Source organism: Hirundo rustica, chromosome 3 (assembly GCF_015227805.2).
Source record: "Hirundo rustica isolate bHirRus1 chromosome 3, bHirRus1.pri.v3, whole genome shotgun sequence".
NCBI classification, from domain to species: domain Eukaryota; kingdom Metazoa; phylum Chordata; class Aves; order Passeriformes; family Hirundinidae; genus Hirundo; species Hirundo rustica.
Window position 1 is genome coordinate 47519741 of NC_053452.1, and position 22556 is coordinate 47542296.

General features: G+C 35.7%; 1 protein-coding gene across 10 annotated transcripts in view; it reads left to right on the top strand.

Annotated features, from left to right (window-relative positions):
* The window catches only part of FMN2 (formin 2), a 173898-nt gene that overhangs the window by 23800 nt on the left and 127542 nt on the right, over positions 1 to 22556 (top strand). For all 10 annotated transcript variants that reach the window (XM_058419926.1, XM_040059664.1, XM_040059666.2 and 7 more), the window contains exon 3: positions 14028 to 14194. In XM_058419926.1, coding sequence (XP_058275909.1) covers positions 14028 to 14194 — 167 coding nt within the window. The remainder of the gene's footprint in view (positions 1 to 14027; positions 14195 to 22556) is intronic.

Sequence of the window (22556 nt, forward strand, 5' to 3'; positions counted from 1 at the left end):
CCTTGAGCAAAAATCTCCAATTTCAGTCTAGAAAATTAGAATTCAAATTTTTTAACACAGGAAAAGCCAGTCCCCTCCGAGACTTGCCCTCTGTGAAGTGAGCTAAATATTTTTTTTAATCCCTTTCATCTGTTTCTTAGACTCAGTTTCAGAAATGCTAAACTTTTCCCGTTTCAGGTGTTCACTACTTTCAAATTTATAGTATATAAAAAGCACAGTGGTTTGTTTTTTGTTTGGTTTTTTTTTAATGCTATCAACATTTGATAATTTATAAACAACTCAGAAAAAATTTAATTGCCACATCAGTAATTATATTTTATGGTGGTGCTAGGATAGAAATAAATTTATGTGACCAACTTCAAGAACATGGTATTTCTTTTTAGATACCTGTGTTCTGGGAAATAGACTTTTCCACACTTCCTCACAAGGTTCTGATTTACTTACTAATAATTTTTTGGTTTGGTTTGGTTTTTTTCCCACCAATGCTTTGGACTGTTATTGTGAAGGGACCAGTTTCTAATGCAACAGTAGTTGTATCTCTTATGGAAATTACATTGACCCTCATTTGCATGTACATACCAGCTGTCTTTACGAGCAGAGGACAATTACATCTTTCAGTTCATGCAGAAAAGCTTGAAGTGAGGGAACTGGAAATGACTCATCTCTGTTTGGCCATTCAGTTTTAAAATTTATCAAGAATTTAAAAACAACAACTGGTGTACGTAAGAAAGGGAAATTAAACTTCACATTACTGTTTCCATAAACTGCCATTGCTGTAAGAGCAGAAAAGTCTCTTTAAATAAACCATTCTGCACAGCAATAATTACAAAAATAATTTTCCTTGTAATTTGGTATCACCCATTAAAAAACCTTGTATTTTACTTGCATGCATGAGACACATTGACTTGGGGATTAGCATCAGGCTTTTGGAAATAACATTCTTTATTGCGGGGTATTTCTAGCTTAAAAGAAAACCCAAAACTAAAGCAAAGCCAGTCCCAAACAGCTTCATGCCTACAGCATTAAATCCCATTTTGCTGTGCAGTGACAGCAGTGTTGCTCTGCATTTCTAACTGGAATCAAGTAAAATATTCCACAACACTTTATCATCAATTTCAATGACAGCAGGTTCTATGCAGATGATTGGCCTACTTTTGTACCATGTTGTGGTTTGGCTGTGTCCCATTTGGTTTTCACTGTGAGCCATATGAGCTCTATAAGGCTGCTTTAATGTAAAATGTAGATGGAAACCAAGGACTGGAATGGCAGAGACTTTGCATATTTTAATTTTGATTTATATAAGAAGGAAAGTTCAGTATTTTGAATTTGATGCATTTTTTAGGAAAGTGGTATGGACAAGTTTATGGGCATTTTGTAATTCAGGCGCTGGATCTATTTCATTTTTTATGTGGACAGCTGTATTTGAATTTGTAGCGACAGTAATTACAAGTTCTAGATTACCCAATGCACAGTGGAGCCATGGTTTTTATATTGTGGTCCCAGGGGAACAAGAGCTCAATGAGAGTTGATTCTCTCACTTTGGTGTGTGGCAGTGAATGATTTGCACGAATGTGAAGAGAGTATCTTGGTGGGAAAATGAAATTGATATTTCCAAACATTAACATAACTGAAATGAAAGAACCAATAGACAGATTTAGTAAAAAGGATTTAATTCTTGCATTAATTTGAGGCACAGTGATTGCAGAGGAGCTAATCAGGGTGTCTTTTACGTAAATTGAATGAGTCCCATCAGCTGCCCCAGATGGTAATTAAACTTGACCCAGACAAACTCATGCCCTTCCTAATCTCTATTGGCTGGTAGTAACACACTTGCTGCATGAAGCTCTTTCAAACAGATAATTTATCTTTAATTTTTTCTTCTGGGGTCTATATTTTTTTTGGTGTTCTATATGTAAAGAGGAGACAAAAAGTGCTGGTTACCATAAAACAAAACCTGAAGCCAGTGCTGTGCTTGTGTACTCATGTCTGCTTTCTGATTTCTGCCACTTTATTTCACTTTTGCACTGTGCTAATGTTGTCTTCCTAGTTGCAATTGCAGTGCAGCGTCTATAGTCGTACACAAAGATAAGTATGTGAAAACTTGAAAATGTTGGATCAAAGTTTTTCTGGGACATAAAGTAGACCTTTTAAAATGCTTTTTCTTTTTTTTTTTCTTTCTGATTCATGTGATGCTGTACACAGTATGGATTTGTATCTCTTGGCATCCTGAGTAGGCTGTTTATCCTGCAGCTATTATTTAAGATTACTTATGGTTTGCTGTTTCACTGCTGATGTTTGTTAGCAGTAATACAACTGATTCTTTTATCAGATGGGGTGTAACCTCCTCTAACTAAGGGAGCTGCCCAACAGCAACCCTGCATGTGGTATGTGATCATACGCTGCACTGAGTGTTGCTAGCAAGCATCTGAAGGGAAAGATCCTCCTCTTTTTGCCTACTACACGCAAAACTTGGGGTGGGGAGCAACTCCAATACTGCACTTCAACTGTGTTTGAAAGAGGGCTGCAATATGTTACTGAAAGACTGCTGAGTGCTGATAAGTTGCTTTAACGTTATTGTGTCCTCACTGCAATATGGGATTTGGAGCAACATGAGTAATTTCACTGGAATTCAATGTTGCCAGAGGCTTGTTTTGATGGGATCTCATGATTAATACTTTGATCTTTATCTAGAACTTCATTGGGAGTACCAGGTTTTGGTCATGGGATTGAGTGGCTCTGTCTATTGGGTAACCACATTCTGAGCAGCACCACAGTCTGAGGTATGACCGGCAGCCTGACATGTGGGATGTGCAGGAATGTGTGGTCTTGGTTGTCTGATGGTCTTTTTTGGGGTGCAAAAAGGGGGGAAAGGAAAAGGGACAATTTATAGCTGAGATCTGTCCATCTCTACTTTGTCCTAAGAAAATACCACTAGAATATCTCACACAAAGCATCTGGAATTGACTATTAAAGGATGTTGTGTGCTTCAGTGACTTCATTTTTGTGAAATAAGCAGTGGATTATTACAGTGGGAATAATTTTGTAGAGTTTAAGTTTGATTATATTTCTTGGATCTAATTGTGCTGCTTTTTTTTTTAAATGTGCATGTATTTTTTAATAGCTTGGGACTTGGTTGGTCTATTAAAAAGAAAACAAAAACAAACAAACAAAAAAAAAACCACCACCAAACAAAAACCACCCTGTGTGTAGGACTCATGTACAGGGGAAAAAAAACCCCAACTATTTCTTGAAACAGTCCTTTTTTTTTTTCCTCCGTGCTGTTCTGTCTAAGGAGAAACAAACAGATTTGAAAAGCAAATCTAGGGACATTTTAGGCTGACTGTATATGAATGATTAAGTTTAATGTGAATCATGGTGATAAAAAACTGCAAAATACTAATTACCAAGATATTTTGTTTGTTTAGTGTTTCAATAAGTGGCCAAGTGTATTTTTTATGAACTACTTCTGCCAAAATTTCAGCTTACATAAGGCGTAGCCCTGATGAACCATATATGTGTAGGCGTGGGTGACTGCAGCTCTGGTTATTTTTAGGTACATTTAAAAACATCATTCTGTAGCAGTTAGCTGGACTGCAAGGTTCCAGAAACTTACTTTTATGCAGGCATTGATCTTTTTTGGGAATGGGGTGAGTTGGTACAAAGGGAACGGGGAACATGCAGAAAGAACCTGTGAAAGGAAAGTGATGGACAGATGTTAAGACTTTACATTGTGTCACTTCATTCCTGCCTCTTCATATGATAATAGAAGGCCAGTTGCATTTCATTAAATGCTTCAGAAAAGGCAGCAAAGTGGGTTCAGGCGCTGTGTCACGCTATTATTTTCTCTAAGCAGCAGCAGCAGCTTCCTGCATTCCTGCACTGCAGTTCATGTAAAGAAGATCAGGGACAACAAGGTGGGCTGTGTTAACCTTGAGCAAAAAAAAAAAAAAAGATTGTTCCTCCTTTTATTTCCATGTTGCTGCTGTCCAGAATTTTTTCTTTACCCTGATGGAAATAGCTAGGCTTTCTGACCAGAAAGTGGGTTATGTTTTCTGACATTAAACCTTGTTTTACTCTCAGATATATACTGACCATGACTTCTTTCATCTGTAGTTGGACAGCAGTAGAACCATTAAGTAATTTAGCGGTTTTACAACAGTAAGAAGCAGTGGTGTATGTAAACATCACAACCTGTAAAAGTAAGCCCTAATATGAATAAAGCTAAATGTAAACACAGAAATATAGAAGAAGAACATAAATATTGAAAATTTCACCTTTTTGATGCCTTGACAGATATAGCTAAGTAGTAACAGGAAAGCCTAGTCACAGATGACATTTATTGAGACATTCTTATTTGTCAGTATGAGTATAAATTTTTTGGTCTTGCAGTCTGTATAAAAGGTGTCAGCAATGCCAGCACTCTGAATCTGGTGTGAATTAGAATCAGGAGAAAACAGATAACTTTACTGTGGAACAAATTGCAGAAGGCACTTTTCATTCTAGAGTTCTTTTGATGCTGAGATCTGTCTCAGATGTCTCCTGAAGATGCAGAGATAGTATGTACCAGGGAAAAAGTCATACCTATCCTTTCCTCTTCCTTGCACTGATAAGGAAAAAAATCACTGTAAAAAAGAAATCTATGCTGTTGTATCACAATAACTGTCTACATTAAAATCTCTTGAAAGCCATGGAAGAAAAAAGGGAAAACCCCCAAAACATTGCCATCATAAAAGAGGTTGTGTATCCAAGTGCTAATTTGTCAAAGAGCCAAGAAATAATTTATGCTGAGAAATTGTTGAGGGAAATATTTGATTTCATCAGTGAAATAACATAAATACCCAGTCATAGCAAGGGAGTTGTGTTTCTAGGTTTTCTTCAAATGAAGTCTAGAAGAATATATCCACAAAAATACATAGATGTGCATGTCTAGTTTTCATTTTTGTGGAATGTAGTTCTTATTTTCTGCTTTTCCCCTTTCTTCATATAACTGGTTTTTTGTTTATGGATACAAAGAAAAGCTTTTGTACATCTTGATAAATATTAACAACCTGTTAATAAAGTTGGATATTAGCAGGCCTTGGGAACACAGGTCCTGGAGGGGAAAGAAAGCTAAGGCATGCCTGGGAGCTAATGAGTAGGTTGAAGGAACTGTGTTATTTGTGTCCCACTTTAAAGATCACCTAATTTCGTTGAGTTCAGTTGTGCCTTGTGACTTTTGGCAGCTTGAGCCCACACGTGAATTTATTTCTAAGGTAGAGATAGGCCAGACTGTATTGAATGTGGAATAAAATGTCAAACCATTGGGAATAAACTTTGACAAATTTGGATTGTAAGGAATAGTGTGTATCAGGTTGGACTGACAAAAGATGTTGTAAGTAATAATGTGCAAAAAGCCATCAAGGGAGCTTCTTACTTTGAAAGAGCTAGACAGAAAGAATTGTGGCTTTCCAGCAGTCTGTGAGCCAGATGGCACAGACTGCTGCCTTCACATCACGAATCACCACAGAAACTAAAAAGGTAAAGAGGACAGAATTAAATACTTGCTGAGAGGAACCTAAGTACCTGGAAAACACAATATGAAATTTGCCAAAGATGCATATGGTGCCTAAAATATTTGGTAGATAGACACATATAGGTTCTTCATAATAATAAATTGGTATAATTAGGGAAGGTTTATAAATGTACCTCTTTAAGCAGCAATGATACTGCATTAGAACCTGAAGTGAAATCAAGGTGAAATGACATGACATTTAACATTGGGGTGGAGAGGCATCTTGTTGAGATTTTTAGAAAGATATTTTATACTCCAAGACACAGCTATATCATCACTGAGGAATTGTCTGGTATTTAAAAATAATTTTAAAATCTTCAGCTTCTGAAAGTTACTATATGAGAGCTTCTGAAAGAGATTTTTTACCTTTTCCTATATGTCACATATATATGTCACTAAATGACATATAGCAAAAGGTAAAAAATGAATAGTTTAATATTCTGTCTTAGCTTATCCTGTTATACATATGTCATATGTAAGAAAATTCACTGTGGGGGAAAGGTGTAAAATCTTAGTCACCATGAAAGCAAAATTTCAAGGAGCTTATGTTCGTTAGGGAGACAGAGTGCTTCACAGACTTGCTATTCTGGAAGAATGCTGAAAGCACTGTCACAGCCTATCACAAGTATTTTAATATATTTTGAAGCTCTGGGGATGGCAATGCTATAATACCTGCTATTTATAAAAAGTAAAATATTGTTATCGCAAATAATCAAGCCAATTTTCATCATGTTTTTGACTGCAGCAGCAAGCAAGTCTTTGGAACAAATCTTGAAGGAGGAAATAAGACATAATTAACTTTTGAGTGTGTGACAAAAGGGTGAAGAAAAACAACAAGATAAAGGGTGAAGAAAAACAACAAATATTTAGCAAAGATCAATAAGACTACATTGATAACCTTTTATTTACATCTACTTTCTAGACAAAACAAGATTGGTAAGAAGCTGTTCATCTGCATTTCCGTACATAATGATAACACCGCAAGCCATTTATCCAAAGAAGAAAAGTCCTGGTGGCTTTAGATAAGGGCCTCTGTCGTGTTATTTCACTGCCACCAGAGGAAGAGCATCATTTTGGTCAGCTCCCCCCTGGTGCTGTGATTGATGGGCTCAGTCAGACTCTGGAAAGTTTATTACATAATTAATAGAAGAGTAGACCTGTGTCCTGACCTTTGTCCTGACTGTAGCACTTGTAGGCGTTGATATTTTCACTACCAAGTAGAATTCTTGTTCTACTTCTGTCTTTCTGTATCATGACACAGATTTCAACATTAGGAACTGAGCTGACCTTAGGATTTCATTCTTCAGAATGAAGGTCTGCATTCATTAGATTTTCACATGCTTTCTAGCATGATTTGTGGAAATATGGCATATGTTTAAGTAATGTTATAACAGACCACTGGGTTATGTGCTGAAATTGGTGGTGTTGTCATGTCTCACAGTCAGCACAAATGAACACGTTGTTTTAAAATAAGGCTCCTTGTTTCAGTCAAGGAAAACTATAGTTCAAGTAGGAGATGCAGGTTTTTTGAAAGCTATTTGTAGCATCCATTCTGGGGTGAATTTTTACTTACTCAATTTAGTGATCTCTCTTTTTCACCTTTAATTTCGGAGAATCCTTTTTTCAAATTTTTCAGACCTCCTCTTTTTCCATCAGGACATTTCTGGAAGAATTTCAGGGCTATTTTAATGAGGTGCTACTTTTGCCCTGTGTGCACTGTGGTGGCCCTGGGGGCAGTGGCAGGATTCGCTTCTAGTGGCAGCTAATGCCCTTGCTTCCAAAAGGGAGCATGCACACATGTTCCTCAGCTCTCTTTGGGATGTCTCAAGCACTTGAAGCTGTTAGCATTATTTGATGCTCTTTCTTTTCCTGTGTAATGTGTTGCTCATTGTCTGCTGAGTTGAAATCTCAGTTATAGGCTTATTAAAGCCGTCTTGCACAACCCAGAATCTATTTAAATTTTTAGTGATAATTTTAAGGCTAAATTAAAAGAAAGGATACTTGTTTGAGTTGCACAGGTGTTATTCTGGTCCTATACTTAGAGCTAGTGAAGAGCTACATGGAAAATTTTTAACGCTAAACCAGGGTCCTATGAGAGATACGACATTGTAGAAGGAGTGAGATTGAGACGCCGAGAAATTCAGACAACTTGGCCAAAGTAAAGCATAGTGTTTACTGTGACAATCAAGTACAGGACTGGCAAATGTAAAATTAGTAATTCATCATTTTATTCTAGTTGTTTGAATAGTCTATGAATGTATTCAATCAATACATTATTCACTGCAATTTGATAAATAGATATGTCTGACTTTGAAATTACATTGAATTGTGTGTAGGCAGACATAGAAAACTGTGGGAATGAGGGAGATAGTGTTGATATGTCTTCTTCTTTATTCTCAGGCTTAGACAGGCTTTCTACTTTGACTTCTGAATTTAAGATGATGTGTGGGTTTAGTTCATACCATCCATAGCCAGGAAATCTGGAGGCAGAACATCAGAGAAGGAAAGACAATCTTCTTTGGTATTTCCACACATCCCTGACTTTATTAATGTTCTAAATACTAAAATATAAGATATAAATATGAAAAAATGTATAATATGACAATATACAGTATAAAGATACCAATATATAAGATCTGTGGGGCTTTTCTTCCCCCCTTAGGCTTTCATACAACCAGTGAAGGTAGAGGTCAGTTACTGATAATAAGAACAAAAGGAAATATATTTGACAGTATTATAGCAATGTGTGCCCTAACTCTAGACCTTCACCAATTTTGTTATATTTAAGGTTTATGTTGCCTGGAAGTTATAGTCTTATAGCATATTTTATTTTGTCTGTATTCAAAGCAGAGTGCTGCTTTGTTGGTTGGTGGGGTTTCTTTGGTGGTGTTTTGGTTTTTCTTTTTTGTGTGTGTGTTTTGTTTTTTGTTTGTTTGGGTTTTTTTTTTTCCTTTTTTTTTTTTTTTTTTCCTTTTTGTTATGAAACTATATTGCCTGCAGACCTGTTGCTTACTAGGTTTTCCATGTTTTATGTAACCAGGCTGTGAGAAATCTGTCACATGATTTTAGGAAAGGATCTGTCAATAAAAATTCAATCCCTTAAAAAAAATTTAAAAAGAAAAAAGAAAACAAAGCAGCTAAAACAACCTCACAGGATGAGAAATCTAGAACAGTTTACCAATCTAAATCAGAAGAGGATTAGAAACTCTGCAGTGAAAAAGAACAATAAATAAAGTTTCTAATTCTGAAATATTTGGCATAATCTCCCAGGTCAATCTTCAGGCAAACAACAGACAAAATTAAATTGCTTCTTTTATACTGCAAAAGCAGTATAATAATATGCAGTACTTGGGCTTATTATTTGAAGAAATGTTGGTTAGAATACCAATTTCTGTTTCATTTCCCAGGTTACATGTGCATCTTGGAAAACCTCTTCTTTCTCAGCAGTCACGTGTTGCACATTTTATTAAGGCTGAGTGGTACAGGTTAGCTGAAAAGCTGGAAATTTGAAAAGATTGTGGAATGAAAGGAAAACATTACAGTACTTTAATATATCTTTATCATTGAGGTAATAATTTTATATGTAAAATATTAGTGTGCTTGATATATTTGAGTCCTAGTAAAGCACATTGAACAGCAAAAATGGGAAAATGGAGTGGGACTGATTTAACCTGTAAAATTTTTCATTAAGCTTTTGCTGCATAGTTTGGGCGAATATGATGAATGTGTGAATATGTACCGAAAATTATTTAAGAAATTACATGTAGTTGAAACTGCTGTCTCAGCTAAAAATATTAACCTCTTTGCAGTATTTTTGTCTCTCTGGCATGTTTGTCCTCATCTGGCATTGTGGGGCATGTTTGATGCTGCACTGTTCAGGTGCTTTTCCAGATGACTGGGGCCTGAGTTAGCTGACACCTTGCTTGCAGCATACGTAGAAAAGAAGATAGAAAAAGAATTGGAATGAAGGAATGATTTAGACCAATGTGGAACAGCAGATAGCTGAAGTACAGGATTTCCTAACCTTTGAATGTAACTCTTTTTTTTTCTCTTTTTTTTTTCTTTTTTCTTCTTCCTATTTTCTCACTGTGTTTTTAGTTTGGTGTTTGTGGGGTTTTTTTTTTGTTTTAATATATTTTTGTTTATAAAGCTATGTTCATAATTGAAATCCTTTCTAAATGAGAAACTCTAAGAAGACTACAACTGTCTTTTCACATTTCACAGGACTAAAAGAAAATATTGTAAATGGAAATACATCATTTTGTCTGTTCCTTCTTCCTTTTCCTTTATTTGCTGTACTGTCTCCCAGAAACAGAGCAAGGTACATTTGGCTTCAAGCTTATGAAATCACTTTGCTGAGTGAGCATTTCTGATCTTACAAAAATGGAGGAAAAAAGGAGTAAACTGGAGAAAAGGAAGCAAGCAGATTTCAGCTTTTGAAGATGTGAGCAATATGTGCATAAGTCAAATTAACTCTCAGGTGACTGAATAGGGTGTTGAGAACTGGTGTTACATTGAAGCTGTTCACTCTGCATTAGGGAGAATAAAAATGGAAAATCTATCTCCAGTGTGTGTAGGTTAGGATGTGCTGATGCAGCTGCCGTGTTAATGGTGAAAGTGTGGTGTAGCGCTCTGGTTCCTTGGAGGGACAGTCACTGAGACTGGCAGAAGGAAGAGCTTTTGGAGTATAACTCATTTTGATCATTAGTCTCAACTGGTGCTCACTGACAGCTGTGCTCCTGGGCTTTTGCAAATCTAGCGTAAGGAGGATACAAGATACATCTTTAAAGATAAATGTGAGGTTATAACTACAAGATCCTCAGGGAAGCATTATTGCAAGCTCTGCTGTAGTGCAGTGCCTCCTTGCATGTGTGTGTGTTTTCAGTACAACTATGACTACTCTAGTTTTCTTCCTACTCTCATTTCCATTCATATCTCTTCCTCCCCTCAATAATTAAGAAAATTCAAGGCCAACAACATTTTCATGATATTGCTGCTTCTTAAGGATTTTCTTGCTCACTTTGCTTTTTGAAAGGCTTTTCTTCTGAGCATTTCAATGATCTAAAAGGTGAATTCGTTGAGTCAGGATCTGCTTATATTTCTCTGTGGACAATACTCAACACTCTTTTACCCACATTCTTCATACAGGGAGATAGTCTGAGTAGAAACCATACTGGAACATGTGAATTTTCATTCAGTAATGAAGAGATTATGTATTCTACAGAGATGGCTTTCATGAACAGTGATGTTCAATTCTTGATCACAGGGATTGGATGAGGACCTGTTGTATCTTAAGTGGAGGAGACAAGAACAATAGTGTTTCATCTTCGTGGGAATGGGAGAAAGAGGCAGATCATATAGAGGTGGAGAACAAGGAACTTGGAAGCTGAGCTAGAAGATTCTGGCTGAGTCACAGTAACAAAATTATAACAAAATATCCACAGAAGGCCAGAATACCTGATTCCAAATTAATCTCATGTTCTCATTTTTTTAGTTGATTAATTGTGCAATCCTTCGTTTAAAAAAAAAAAAAAAAAAAGGTATTTTTATCCCTTACTGGGATTTAATAAGTCATTCTAAGCTCCTAAAAAATATTTCTTGAGTTTAAAGTCACCTTACTTGCTGAAGATTTTTGGCAAGATCCTCAGAATACTGATTGATCTAAAGCTGAAGCTCTTGTCTAATTAAAAATTTAGTGTGCCTTCCATCCTATGCCAAAATAATTAGGGGAAAGGTAAGAATAGGGCTCAGGAACTTTGTGACCTCGGATTTCTAGGAAGAGATGTTTTAAATGTGAATAGTGATTATTTAACCTCTTAGGGAAAAAAAGAGATCTCAGAAGTTTAGTTTTTACTCTTTTCATGGCAGGTAAAGGCAGTCAAGGGAAATTCTTTGCTATTCCATTTAAGCCTGTAGCAGAAATCAGCCAATCATCTAATAATTATGAAATTATTGATCATTTAAATATTCCAGATTATTTGCAAATACTTGTCTTCACCTGAAGGTATTACCTCACATGAGGTATGAATATGAGGTGATTAAGGTGTTTGAGGCCAAAAGCTGTTGCTACTTCCTTTTATTTATAAATTAACAATGTAAAATTGTAGCTCAAAATCTTGTATTTGACTGAAATTTAGCCTGAAATCAGTTTAAATCAAATTGTTGATTCTTCTAGGTTAAAAAGTACTTGCTAATATAATTAAGTATTTTTTACTATCCTATTTATTCCAAGGCTACTTCATGCTCAGGTGAACAAAATTGTAGAATTTCTCTAACCGTAATCTGCATTAATTAAATTCATCAATGACTTTTTTTACACATATACTTATTTAATGTTGTTTGAATAAGAAATTATTTTTAGAAAATAGTTAAAAACTACTATAAAAATTAAACTCCAACTGAATAGAAATTAAGATTCTGAACAATGTATTTGAACTTGAGCAAGACTCTTAAATGCTATAAAAATTAGCAAATGAATGGATGGATTAAGGGGGAGAAAAAGCCTTATTTCCTGCTTTGTAATTTACAGATATCATTCCTGCTAATTCGTTCCAAGCAAAAGAAAGGGGTTATTCTGGTTCTGAACATGCAGGAGAAGACTCTCTAAACATGAAAAGATTATTTAAATGTTGAAATGACCAGGAAAAAAAAAAAAAAGAAAATCTCTCAAGTCTGACATTCAGTAGTCATGGATAACATTTGAATATATAATATAGCATGCAGAAATGTGTCATTTCCTTGCATAATTCTTTCTTTTTTGGGTGTGAGCAAAGTGATCCTCTGTGGTCATCAAGAAAGACTGCCTTGAACTAATAAATTATTTTGAAGAATTAACAGCTGAGGTGTTATAGAGGGATATGTTGAATAAGCAGATTTGTTGGCATTGCATTTTAGGTGGTGTAACCAAAGAACAGAGGCAAACTAACTGGCAAATGTAACAAAATTTGTCTCGCACAAGTTTATAGCATTGTTTATCTGCAGTTTTATTCTCTTGAATGTATTGTATTTTGTCTAATAATGGGCTAGCAAACTTGGACTAATAATCAGATAACTATCAAATCTTTAAATGTGGAGAAGAAAATCTTAGCAAGAACTTCAGCCATTTTAATGTATTGTTTATTTTGGTGTGTACTGCCACAGGAAGTTAAAATAATACAGAAACTTCTAGCCAAATGTCTCTTACCGTATCATTTTAAAATTGCTTCCAGATGCTTAAAATAAAAATCTTTTTATTATGTTCAGAAGGCCTGGGGAATCTTGCATTTTTAATAAGTCATTGTTCCATCAGAAATCTTGCATGTAAAAACCAGTAGAAATATAATTATCAATATTATTGTATTAAGCTAAATTACACTAAAATGCTTTCTTAACACAGTTTTGGGGTTTGTCTGGTTTTTGGGTTTTTTTTTTTAATATCCTTGGCTTTGAATGAGTGGGTGGAAAAAACAGGCTATAGAAACTTATTTAGGTATCAACTATATTCCCAGCTAGTTTACACTTAAACATGAAATTAACTTTGTGACTCCGTTTCTCTTTTCCCTTTCAGTAGATCTTTTTCATCTCTTCATCAATATCATGGGAATCTGAACTTTGGCATCTTTTTACATCTGGCATTTTAGAGCTTAAGCAATTTAATATTCTTACAATGTAGATTTTTACCACAACCTGTGTATGTAACTAATTTTTATAGTCTATTTCAGGCTAAACTCACAAAAGATTGTCATATTTCAAACCGCATTTTCTCCTCTAATATATTTTATAACATATGCTTGCTTTCATATTCTGGTTGGTTAACAAAAGAGAACACTTTGATCATGAAATCAGGCCCTGTAAGAGGAATAAGTATCTTCTTGCTCTTTAAAAGCTTTACTTCTCTGAATTGCTGCTTGTGACACTGCATTTTAGTTTGGAGCACTCCACCACTCTGGAGCTGTATACAATGCAATTTTATACAGAATAGTTATGAAGGGTTTTTGTTACTATTCTCTTATTGAGAGTTTCTCCAAAGCAACGCAGCAAAATTTCTCAAAGACTGTAATAATTTTATGATTCCAAAAACAAAGGCTCATTCCAGGAGTTGAGAAGCTAAACTCTATACTAACATTTTGTGACATCTTTGAAAGAAGTTGTTTCATCTCTTGCTAATACCTTGATTTTCTCTTTGGAAAAATTTTATAAGAAACTGATGCTATGATAACAACGCATGGTTTTTGTTCCTACTTCACAGTGCAGATGGCACATGTAATATATACATATATTTTCCTGAATATCCTAATTAATCAGTCTCCAGATCACTTACAATCATTATGCAGAAATATTTTATATTAAAGACTGTCAGATACATTTCTTGAGGTTTTTTTTATTTAATATTTTTTTTACTTCTAATAATACAGATTTTCAATACACATTGTAACACCTGAGTGTTTGTGTCCTGCATATAGCTACAAATTCTTATTGGTCTCTCATCACTTGGCAGGACGAACTCTGCTGGAAAAGCTCTTCAGCCAGCAGGAAAATGCACCACAAGAAGAAGCAGAAAAACTGTGTTCTCGCATTATTGCAATGGGTCTTTTGCTTCCGTTCACTGACTGCTTCAGAGAGCCATGTAATCAGAGTGCCAAGCAAAGCACACCCACGTTTGATGTAAGTACTGAAAAAGTTGTCTTTTGTCTCTTTTGTGAAGCAGGACATGATTTTCTAATAGTTTATCCCTCCTGAAAGAATTTGGTTTGTTGTTTTAATGAAGATTGCCTTTAGGAGAGTGCCCAGCTGTTTTTCTGTGCTCAAGTATTTATGCTTTTGTATCCACATAAGCAACTTCTCCTATAACTTGATTACTTTTTTAGTCATATCTTAGTCTGTTCTTCATTTGCAGTTTTAATTATTGTCATCTTTGAATCAAAGCACTTTGTATAACTATCAAGATTTCCATCAATAGCTGCTTCACCAAAAAATATAAATTAAAGGGAAAACAGCATGTCCCAAATTTTACAGAACGCAAACTCAATGTCAATGCTAGGTGCTTTTTTCTCCTGAAAATACTTTTGATACAAAATAGTGCAGGGATCAATGCAAATATGCTGGCATTCCAGACACAGTGTTGTCTGTACCTGTGGGCTACCTGGCCAGCTGTTTGTACCACTGGTACAAACCTGGGTGTAGACATAACCTTACATCCTTTTCCTTTCTCTTGGATAATTAATTCAGCATTAGGATGTCGTCTTGTAACCTGTGGTACCTTGTACTGTTTTAGTGGCTAAAGATAATTAGGGATTTTCTCTTCACTAATTAGTTTCAAAATAATATACTAATATTAACATATTTAATCTATTTAAATTTTTTGCTGGTATAGTTAAGATCATCCCCATTTTATACATTAAGCTGAAGTTTGATTTCAAACACTCAAAAAAGGATTGGAAGAGTTATGAGAGAACATAGTTTTTAACTCTTTAAATCTGTCTCATCCCTCCTGAAGAACAGTTTAACAAAACTGGTGAAGGGAAAATAGAACTTTTTTTTCCCAATGAATTCTTATACAAACTTTCCTAAATAACCCAGTTTATCTACAAAGTCATCCCATGGTCCCTCTAACAATTATGGTATTTGGTGTTTGTTTTGTTTGGTTGTGGGTTTTCTTGTTTGTTTGTTTTTGGGGTGTTTTGTGTGTGTGTGTGTGTATGGGTTTTTTTGTTGGTGTGTTGTTGTTGTTTTGTTTGGGGGTTTTTTTTGGGGGGGGTGGGTTTTTTTGTGTTTTTTTTTTTTTAGATGCAACACTTTGAATATTTTTTAACTCGTTTTTGAAATAAATTGAAAAATGCAATTTAACTATAAACCTGAAGTTAATCAGGCAACTTAAAATCACACAACATTTGAAAGTGCTTGTGGTTAAATATATTCATAAAAGTTATTGGAAAGGACAAATTTCTTATTTTTCAGGTTGATCAAAAGAGTATGGTAATGTTTTCCGCCCTCTGGCTGTTACCATATATTCAGCAATCTCCTTTAGATTATTGAATACCATATTTTTAAAAAGCTTCTCTTGCATTCTAAATAGATTTTCTTCATCAAATTCAAAGTTTGCAAAGAAACAGAAAAGGCACTTTTTTAAACTAATATACCATGCTTTGTCTGGGTGACAGATATTTTATTTATCCTTTGTTTAACGTATCCAAAAGGAGTGACATGTTTGTATCCAAGTGCCACATCAACCATCTGTCAAGGTCAGGAATTTAAGATGTTGCTGGATTAGCACTGGTCTGAATTTGACTTGGTCTATCAGTAAGCCACAAATGTCACAGCTTCTGTGACTATTTTTCTGTATAAATCCCCTAAATAGATCATGCTCCTGGTAAAACAATGTCAGAAGTGGTGTGACCAGCAGCTCATTGTACTCCAAAGGAGCACACAGCTCTCCTCAACACCACATAACTGAATTCCACACAGGGCACAGCTGAGAGCTGCTGATGCTGAGTTTTGGAATATGTTTCCACTCCAGCCTTGGTGACCACAGTACAGGAGCCCCTCTCAGTTTATTCGTTACGCGTTCCCTGAAACAAAAATATTTAGAACTTTCACTGTGAATTCTCATGGCTGAAAACTAGAAAGTTGTGCATCTCCTTGCTTCTTAGAGTAAATATAAAATATTTTACATGAAATAAATGCTGGTTGTTATGTAAGGGAATGAAACAATTAAAAATTAGCTTGAAAAAAAAATATGGTGATGCTGAATATTACTTTAAAAAGGACATGTAAGGTTGATGAGTCATGTCCTCTCTTGCACCCTGTGTGTATACTTTTGAGTTTGTTTTTTTTTCCTATTCACATTTTTCTCGTTTATTTGTTTGTATCTTTTAAAATTCATTAGAGCAAAACTTTAATGTTGAACTAAGAGTTTATTTTAAAGATATATAGATCAGGACTTAATTAAGGACTAGCCTTAATATCTAAATTTCACCCATCTAAAATTAGGAGGTACATATTTTTTGACCTTAGTACAAAATTGGGAGCAGAGCCAGACCCCTTATTTTTCATTCATCCCTGAGTTCATCAGACCCCCAGTTCAATTTTGGGTTGCCTCCAGTTTGGCTGATATCCCTTTCCCTTAGCTGAAATTGCCATCAGCAAAGCTCCTGTAGCCCTGTCCTGGTCCTTGACAGCTTGTTGGCCTTCCTCTCTTCTTCATGAAGCCATGGTGCTTGCCTCTTCCTTAATGTTACTTCTTTGGTTATTTTTATTTTCATCTTAGTCTGGTGCTTTTAAAGTCTCTTAGGTCACTCTTTCAGAATAAATAGTTTTTTTGTAGAATTTCCAACACTTTTTCCACCAAAATCCATCCTTGAATAGTTTTCTCCTTTTGGGACTTATCTCTTGTATTTCTGAACTTTAAAGTACTATTTTTTTTTAATTAAATAAAATCCATGATTCTCTTCTTCCTTTAGTGTGGTCCCACAGACTTTATTTTTTGAAGATGTTAGGTTACAGTTTATGAAAGCAATTCAATAAGTTTTGTTCAGTCAATGATCTATTGCTCATGGCTTGAGATGAATATAAGCAGACTATTTAAAAGTCTTGTTCTCTCACTTTGAACCCCTGTTCTGGATGGCCTGTAGTGAATTTAATTTAACATGGTTAATGCTGAAATCTCTTGAAATGTTCACACTTGCACATTCTGATTATATTCTCATTTTCTTTATTATTCATACCCTCTGGTCACCTCTACTTCTCCCTGTCTTAGAAATGTTTATCCAAATCTTGCCTCTGTTTTCTCAGTAAGGCAAGAAATCTGGTTTGCTTTTTTTCTCCCAAGATATTCTAGGCTTCAATGTAGGCCATTAAAGAATATTACAGCCCTCTTTTTGATTACTTTTTGGATCCTATTTCTTTCTCTTCCCCTCTGTCTGACTGCAATTAAGCAGTGCATTAGAAGTAAGGGCAAGAGCTTTCACAGCTCTTAGTTTCTTGGGCTAGTTTTATAATGGCTCCTAGAAATCCATTTAATTTAAATTCCTGGCATCTGTGTCTCTAGCGTGCACTATGCTTTGTGGATGTGATGCTTATTCCTTTTTTCATATATGGAAAACGTGAAGGATCAACAAATGCCAAATGAGAGCACAAACATTCAGAGAGCTAGCAGCTGTCACCACGTTTATGCTGAGGATCGTTTCCAAAGGCTTATATATTACCCAGGTCTTTGGATAGCTTTTAATGATGATTGGAGAAGACATGTTCATGAAGTTATCTCTGAACTTTTTGTCAATTTAGCCCAAAGGACAGAAATTTTAGAACTGCTTAAGAACTTATGAGATGACTTGTATCTTCAACCTGTTTTATCAGCTTTTTCTTTTGAAACAGTTGATGGCAGTGGCCCGGAATAAAAGATTAGTCTGAAAGATATAGTTAAAAAGCTTTAAAAGTAACATAAATGGACAAGGGTTGGTGTTTTTAAGATTTTGCTGTTGAGAACCAGTGGAAGATTTTGCTATAGCCCTTCCTACCTCTTACAATGTAAAGAGTATCTTAAAGAGTAAGTAAATGTTCAGTGTCAGGCTCACTGTCTAGACTTAGTGGCCCTTAATGCTAGTTTCCTATTTGCTAAGGGAGGCTGCTAATTATTGCGTCATGTATGTCATGACAACTTATTCATCAGGCTATCTTTAGTCTTTCATGCTTCCACTAGTATTTTATAAAAGGAAAACAGAAGCTTTAACTAAAAAATAAAGTCAAGTGAGTAAATGGGCAACTTATAGAAAGATAGATTAGCAAAAGCCTACAAGAAGCATGTTCTCTGAAAAAAAATCTTGCCTTTTGAATAGCTATTGCCTTTTAAATTTTTCCTTTTTTAGCAGTTGTGAGTTATTCAGGAGGGTTTCTAAAGATTCAAATCAAAACAAAATATCTTCTGAGTGAATGATATGCAATACACTAATGCCTTGTGAAAAAGTCTTCCATCCAAAAACCGTAGAATCATAGAATTGTTAAGTTTGGCAAAGACCTCTAAGATCATCAAGTCTGACCTTTAACCCATCACCACCGTGTTCATCATTAAAGCATATTCCCAAGTGCCAGATCCACATTCCTTCTGAGCACTTTCAGGTATGGTGATTCCACCACTTCCCTGGGCAGCCTGTTCAATGCCTAACTACCCTTTCAGTGAAGAAATTTTACCTAATAACCAGTCTAAACATCCCCTGGTGCAGCTTGATGCCTTTTCCCCATTGTCTTGTCTCTTGTTAGATGTGAGGGCTACATGTAGTGTAGCTGTAGTCTTGAGCTTTTTAGCATGTTACCTCATTTTATTATCATATTAGAGTAAAGTATACATGAAATTGACATTTCTAAAGGGTGCTTCTTTGGCAAGAATGTAACAGCAGGCAAGTTTTTCCTTCACCTGTTGGAGAATCACAGTTTTCATTAAGTAGAGGTCTCATCTGCTTAGCTCCTCTCTTAATAATCACCAAAAGTATAAGATAGCTATCTTCAGAGCACCATCAGTAATGTGGATAAATTATAAATATTTGCATTAGATTTTAAACTGTTCACAACAAGGAAGAAGCTGGCATTTTCTTATCAATGTGATGCAACTTTCTTTAACATCTCCATGCCAATAAATAGTGACAGTACTTGGTGTTTGCATTTTATCCAGTAATTGCAGAAAACCTGTATTTTCTACACACTCTGCATGTGTAGTCCCTAATTACGACTTCCTGTTTCAGATTTTCCAATTCACGTTGTATGGCCTTAAGCTACGGGCAGTTTTTTCTTTCATAGCAAGTGCCTCCTTTTTTTCTCACAAGTTTTTCAAGTAACTTTTGCAAGTAACTGAGCATTAGGTTTAAAACACCTAAATACTGAATGAAAAATTATTTTGTGATAGGGGGTTTCTTTTATAATTTTGTAAGTGCTTTTGAGACGAAAACCAAGCATACCGTAGTATCCATACTGTATTCCTTGTTTAAGGAACTTAATCTCTATTTCACTGAAGGGTTCAGTAATGACTTCTTTTAAGGTGGCACTAACAAAAAATATCATCCTCTTTCCTCTTTATTTGTCTGTGGTTTGATTTTGACTTGGCTGTATCTCTACATCTCTTCTCAGTGCTTCTATTTAATGCTCTTAACGTGTTGAGTACAGCTGTTAATGCCTTCTTGATTTGTCAACAGTTTCAGCACATTCTATAAGGGAAGGGCTAAATAAAGTCTTCTGGATGGTATTTTTTTGCTGTGCTATGATTTTCACACAGAGTCATGTTTGTTTGTTTAGGATAGGCACTACCCCTTGTGCCATTTTTGTAGTTATGATGCCTGGCTGGGCTGTCATCTGTTTCTGAAATAATGGTTCCCCATGGAAGCATAGTGACACAGCATGAATGGAAAATGCTGCAAAAAAAAAGTCTGTTTTCCTATTATCTCCTGGCCACCTGTGGTGATGCAAATGCTTTCTAAGGAAATAAAGATGCTTCTTGCTTTCTGCTGAGTAGTGGCAGATGGCGGGACTTTGCGAGTCGGAAGGAAGAGAAATCAGTGATGTGAAGGCTTGACTTAATTTTAACTTATTTGCACTGCGGATATCAGTCTGAAAATTAGTAGGCAAACAGATTGTAGATTGACTCCTTTCTCAGAAGACAGAGAGCCGAAATACCCGTGATCAGTTTCCAAAGAACTTTCTGTACTGATAGGAGAACTTCAATTCTAAGCTGCAGCACATAGCTGGCAACAATGCATACAGCGTTTTTTCAAGCATACTTTCAATGCTTGAGCATATAATGTGTAAGACTGAACGTAGTCCCATCTCAGAGCAATATTTATCAGAGCAGTACATTGGAGTACTCAATTTCAGAGTAGTACATTGGAGTCAATAGTGAGTAAGTCTTTAAAAGAGAACAAGTGAAAATTGTGGACTAGAGCAGAGCAGATTGGCAATCTGCTGTCTTAATCTTTGTTTGTAGTGTAGGTTACCACTTTGGCTAAATAAAAGCCCCCATGTCTCCTCTTCCATTGCCCAGTCACACTTTGTGACACTGTCTTTTGTGGTGAGCAATTCTGAATGTTCTTGAGTGTAGCAAAATGCAAACTGTTGATCATTGGGCTGAAGTATTGTTCTTATGCTACTTCCCTGATTCCGTTTCTTAAAAAAAAAAAAAAATTTTGTTTTACAGTTGTTAGCTCAGGTCCTGCAGTCTTCTACTCCTTTTACTCCTTTTTTCTTTCTTCTTTCTGCTTCCTTGTGGTGACACTACTGCATACACTTGCAACTCAGATACTTTATGTGTAGGATGTTGCTAGGTTTTCAGGTTTCTTTTTGCAATGAACATTGCTAACTTGCTTGTTATTCTGAAGAATTGGTTCAAGAGCCATATACTGAATGTTAAGTTTACACTAACTGTTTAAATTTTTTACTTGCACTGTGCATATGGTGAAGGTGGTGGTCAGCCTGTCACTTCAAGAGATATTTATATTTTATGATTTTCTATAGGTTAGTTCTTTCGTCAGAATGTCAGTGATAAAAAAGATGCCCTTTCTGATTTGGAATTGCGAGTAAATTGAGGGTTGAATTTGCATATATTGCATATCTCTTTCAAAGAGGGTTTTTACAGTAGTAAAAATTGCATTGTCAAATCACATAGAAGTGAAAGGAATTTTCTAAGGTAGCAGTTTGATTCAGGTAAATCAGTCTTTTCAGAATCCAAACTTATGGAAGAACCGTGTCAGTGTAAGCAAAAACAATTCCTGGTCAGGAAGCTTCTTGTCTCAGCTCACATTTTCTGATGAGTCAGTGAGAGGACAAACCCTTGGGTCATGTCAGTAGTAGCTGATAACTTGGTGGTCTTGGGATGTGGCCTTCCACGTGTTGCCTTTCATGTGTTCTAGTTGGGTGTGTAGAGAGGCTAGATTGTGACCTGTTTTCTTGAAGGCTAGTCACTGTTCCATGTTCCAAAGAAATTTTAGTATAAGCTTACAGGCTGAACCTATTCAGCTCTGTTAAATGTAGAAGTTACTGGGAAACAGGAAGACCAAGATAACAACACTGAAACAGAATGAGAATAGATGTAGAAATCTAAAATTTAGTTTCCTGATTTTCTTTCCCTGTGAGAGCTCTAACTGCAGGACTATTGGCTCTCTTTGCCTCTCCTGGGATATACTCTTGAATCCTGAGCAAAGTTTGATGGGATCAAACATGCTTTTTTCTCTTCGGTTGAGGAGGCTGAAGTAATTTAATGGGAAATAAATGTTACATGATTTTTGACACGTGAAGTGGTTTTATATTCATTGCTGAGGCATGTTGGTTCCCTGAAAAGAAAAAATACCTTTGAGTCAAGTAAAATGCTTATGTAACAAAATCACTTTATGAGGATGAAGTGCTGCTTCAGCTATGCATTACAGTATTATGAAGGACTTGCTGTTTTTCAGCCTTGGAAAGCATCTGTGCTCACTGGTGCAGCCAAAGGTAGCACAAGTCTAGGGCTGTGTTTTATCACTGCTCTGGTTCTGTCAGTGGCAAGACAGAGCTTTGTTACTGAAACTGTCCTCAAAAAGCAAACCACTTTCCCCATTCTTAAAAGTATTGATTTCTTTATTTTAAAAGCTGCTTAAAATAAAGCAGTCTCCTGCTGATAACAGCATTTTGAGGTAGTCTGGCTCTAGTTTCTCGAACTAAAACCTTTACTTCTACAATTAACTCTTTGTATTCAGTGGAGAACATGCAGTTGACTTTCTTTCATTTTAAAGGCTGCATACTTGGTATACTAGAATGATTAAACCTCCTGAATGGAAAAAGAATTCATTCCTTCCACACACTTGAAACAGACTAAGTGCCAAGAAATGAAATCCAAATGTGGACAAGCTCTTTGTAGCTCTTAGCCTGGAAACACCTCTCTGACATGGAGTCTGGTCCCTTCTTATCCCAAGTAACATAAAAAGGAATTTCTCTCTGAGTTTCTCTCATTCCATCTTAAATGCAGTTATACTTTTTCCTCTCCCCATTCTTCAACTGCTTCCCCCTTAAAGAA